This window comes from Muntiacus reevesi, chromosome 8 (genome assembly GCF_963930625.1).
Source record: "Muntiacus reevesi chromosome 8, mMunRee1.1, whole genome shotgun sequence".
Lineage (NCBI taxonomy): Eukaryota > Metazoa > Chordata > Mammalia > Artiodactyla > Cervidae > Muntiacus > Muntiacus reevesi.
In genome coordinates this window covers 60,633,924-60,636,676 of record NC_089256.1, presented here as the reverse complement: position 1 = coordinate 60,636,676, position 2,753 = coordinate 60,633,924, and the positions used below count along the sequence as shown (strand labels likewise).

At 52.9% G+C, this 2,753-nt stretch overlaps 1 protein-coding gene across 1 annotated transcript; it reads right to left on the bottom strand.

The window, feature by feature from the left end:
* Positions 1-286: 286 nt before the first annotated feature.
* LOC136173584 (transmembrane epididymal protein 1A-like) lies at positions 287-2,155 on the bottom strand. Its single transcript, XM_065943278.1, has one exon. The coding sequence runs from the start codon at positions 1,901-1,903 to the stop codon at positions 1,016-1,018; it is 888 nt and encodes a 295-aa protein (XP_065799350.1). The 5' UTR covers positions 1,904-2,155; the 3' UTR covers positions 287-1,015.
* Positions 2,156-2,753: the final 598 nt, after the last annotated feature.

The following is a 2,753-nucleotide window of genomic DNA, read 5'->3' as shown; positions in this document are numbered from 1 at the left end:
AAGTTCTGCAGCTTCCAGGAGCTGGCGTTCTCAGCTTCCCTCTCAGCTTGGAGTCCCTGCGTCTTCAGAACTGCTGAGGTAATTTGCGCCCCAAGTTTCATGGCGGTCCTTGCCTTCTGCTCCCATCAACTGAAATCTTTTCTTTGATCTCACCCCAGAATCACTCACACAAGACATGTGTTTGTGTATCATAGACTTTATTGAAAGACTCTACATAAGCAATGGAGTTGTTTTATGTCATAGCAAAAACCAAACAACCTAAAATTATACAATATAATCCTCGTTTCTTACACCCACCTTTGGGAATCCCTCCCTCGCTTCCTTCCTCCCCAGACTTGAGCCCTGCTAACCTGATTGCTGCCCAATCCCCTCATCCCTTATTCCCTCAGGCAGAAGTAGCCTCATCCACTTTAGATGAGAAAACAGTAACAACAAAACCAGTTCTTCCTGACCCACTTAGTATGAGTAAAAGACAGAGCAAAAACCACCACAATATTGTAATTAGCCTTCAATTAAAGTAAATTAATAATTAAAAAGAAAAAAGAAATGAAGAAGCAGAAGCCCTCACCACGATGGGGAAACAGAGCTCTCTCCCTGGGACACATTTTACTACTTCAGCTGCAGGCCCACACAGCACACACACCAAGCCAGCTCTGCCCCGGACATACAGAGCCCTGCCATGTCCCCAGAGACCCTCCATTTTCCTCTGTTTCCTCATTTCTTCTCTTCCTCTTGGATCCCAAAAGCTGTCAGAGGAAAGTACTACTCCTATTCTCACATCATGTGAATCCATGATAAGGAACCACACTGGCTAGCAGGATAGGAGAGAGACAGGTCTGGAGAGAAGAGGGTGGTAGACAGAAGCAATCCTAGAAGGTTCATTTCAGAACAAGGAATGGGACCCCTGCGATGGAAAGCCACTTTGCAGATCCCAGGATGTTCCTGCACGAGGCACACAGTGGGCATCCTCAAGACCCTCATTACAAAGGGTGAAGTGCCGAGATAGATTCTATCCCTAGACACCCCCGTCTAGTTGTGGGGCCCCTGCCCTGAACTTCTCAGGCTCCTCACTGCCCTCACATAGGGGGCACGGCTGGTACTCAGCACCTGGGGCCCTTTTCCAGGAGGAGAAGCGATGGTACCAGAGGCTGCAGAGGCTGTAGATGGCGGCCAGCACGACAGCCCCCAAGCCCAGGTGCCAGCAGAAGAAGGTGGTGACAAAGGCGAGGTCCACAGGGTTGTCCCCGCTCCAGGGCTGTCCGGAGGGAGGTGCGTACATCAGGACGCCAAGATGCAGCAGCCAGTTGCTGAGCACCAGCCCCATCCAGGTCTTGAGCACCCAGAGTGAGGGCTGGTCAGGGACCCAGACCTCGATGATGAGCACCAAGGCGACCAGGAAGGCGGGCAGCACGAACAGGGCGTGCGCGCGGCTCTCCAGGGCGCTCTTGGTCTCAATGTGGTTTGTCATCAGCAGCACCAGCACGCAGAAGGCCAGCGCCTCGGCCGCTCGCTCCAGTTTCATGTTCTGGCGCGCCTGACACACCTGGCTGACGAGGTCCACCAGGCCGCTGAAGAGGAAGAACCCGTACATGGTGACATGCTGCCAGGTGTCCTTGAAGACGAACGACCGCTTCGGGTCCTCCCAGTCCACCATCACCATCCGGTTTGTTCCCGGCGGGTAGAAGAGCTCGGGCAAGATGGCGATCAGGGAGAAGACCACCTTCACCACGGCTTCCGCAGAAACCAGCTGCCACCACCTGCGCCCTCGCTTGTCTCTCGGGGGCAGAGGGGGCTTGAGGAACCTCTGTCCCCGCAGCAGAGCCAAGGACACCAACACCGAGTAGTAGAGTGCTACGATGAGGAACAACAGCGCTGCGACCAGGTGTCCCCCGAGGGTCCCCATGGTCCGGTGTGTGCGGCGGGGCCACCGGCTGCAGAAGGGCAGCGACCTCACGGCGCGTCTCACGAGCACGAGTGGCTGCCTTTGAGCGATGCGGAGATTCTCCTGATCTGGCCGCACCTGTGCTTCCCACACAGGGGAAGGTGCCCGAAGCCTGGGGAGTGACTCTCTCGGAGGCGTGATGGTGTACGTGCGTTGCGCCTCTCTCTGTGCCTTCCTTGGATCCTAGGCCTGGGATTTCAACCCCTGCCCCTCGCTGTTGGCCCGGGTCTGCCCTTTCTCTCACCGCCTCCGCCCCACCGCTTCACAAGGAGAGGGGAGGGAGTTGGGTGTGCCAGCCAAGAGGGGTGTCAGCTGACTGTCTTCTACGGTCTGTTTCTCGGTGCCAGGCACGTTACGTAATTTTTTTTTTTTTTCTCTCAGTTAAATCTGCCAATGATTCTGTGAGAAACTTATTGCTAAACAAAATTTACAGGTGACATGAAGGCTCAGAGTGGGGAAGGGACCCAGCAGGGACACAGCAGAGTCAGGATGGGACTGGATCTACTCATTTATCTGCACTGTGACTGAATCTCGGCTCCAACATTTACAACTCATAGAGCGGGAAGCAAGTTGTTGTCTTCTGGAGTCTCAGTTTCCTGATCTGTAGAATGGGAATAATAATTCCTTTCTGGGTTTGTTGTGAGGATTAAATGCAGACCTATCTTATTTTATTGTGCTTTGCTTTATTGAGGTTTTGCATATATTATGTTTTGTAAACAAATGAAAGATTTATGGTAACCCTGCATCAAGCAAGTCTATTGGTGTCATTTTTCCAACAACATTTGTTCCCTTCTTGCCTATGTGTCACATT

What these genes read in the sequence shown, in the direction of transcription:
- LOC136173584 (XM_065943278.1), bottom strand. Translation starts at nt 1,903, where the DNA reads ATGGGGACCCTCGGGGGACACCTGGTCGCAGCGCTGTTGTTCCTCATC.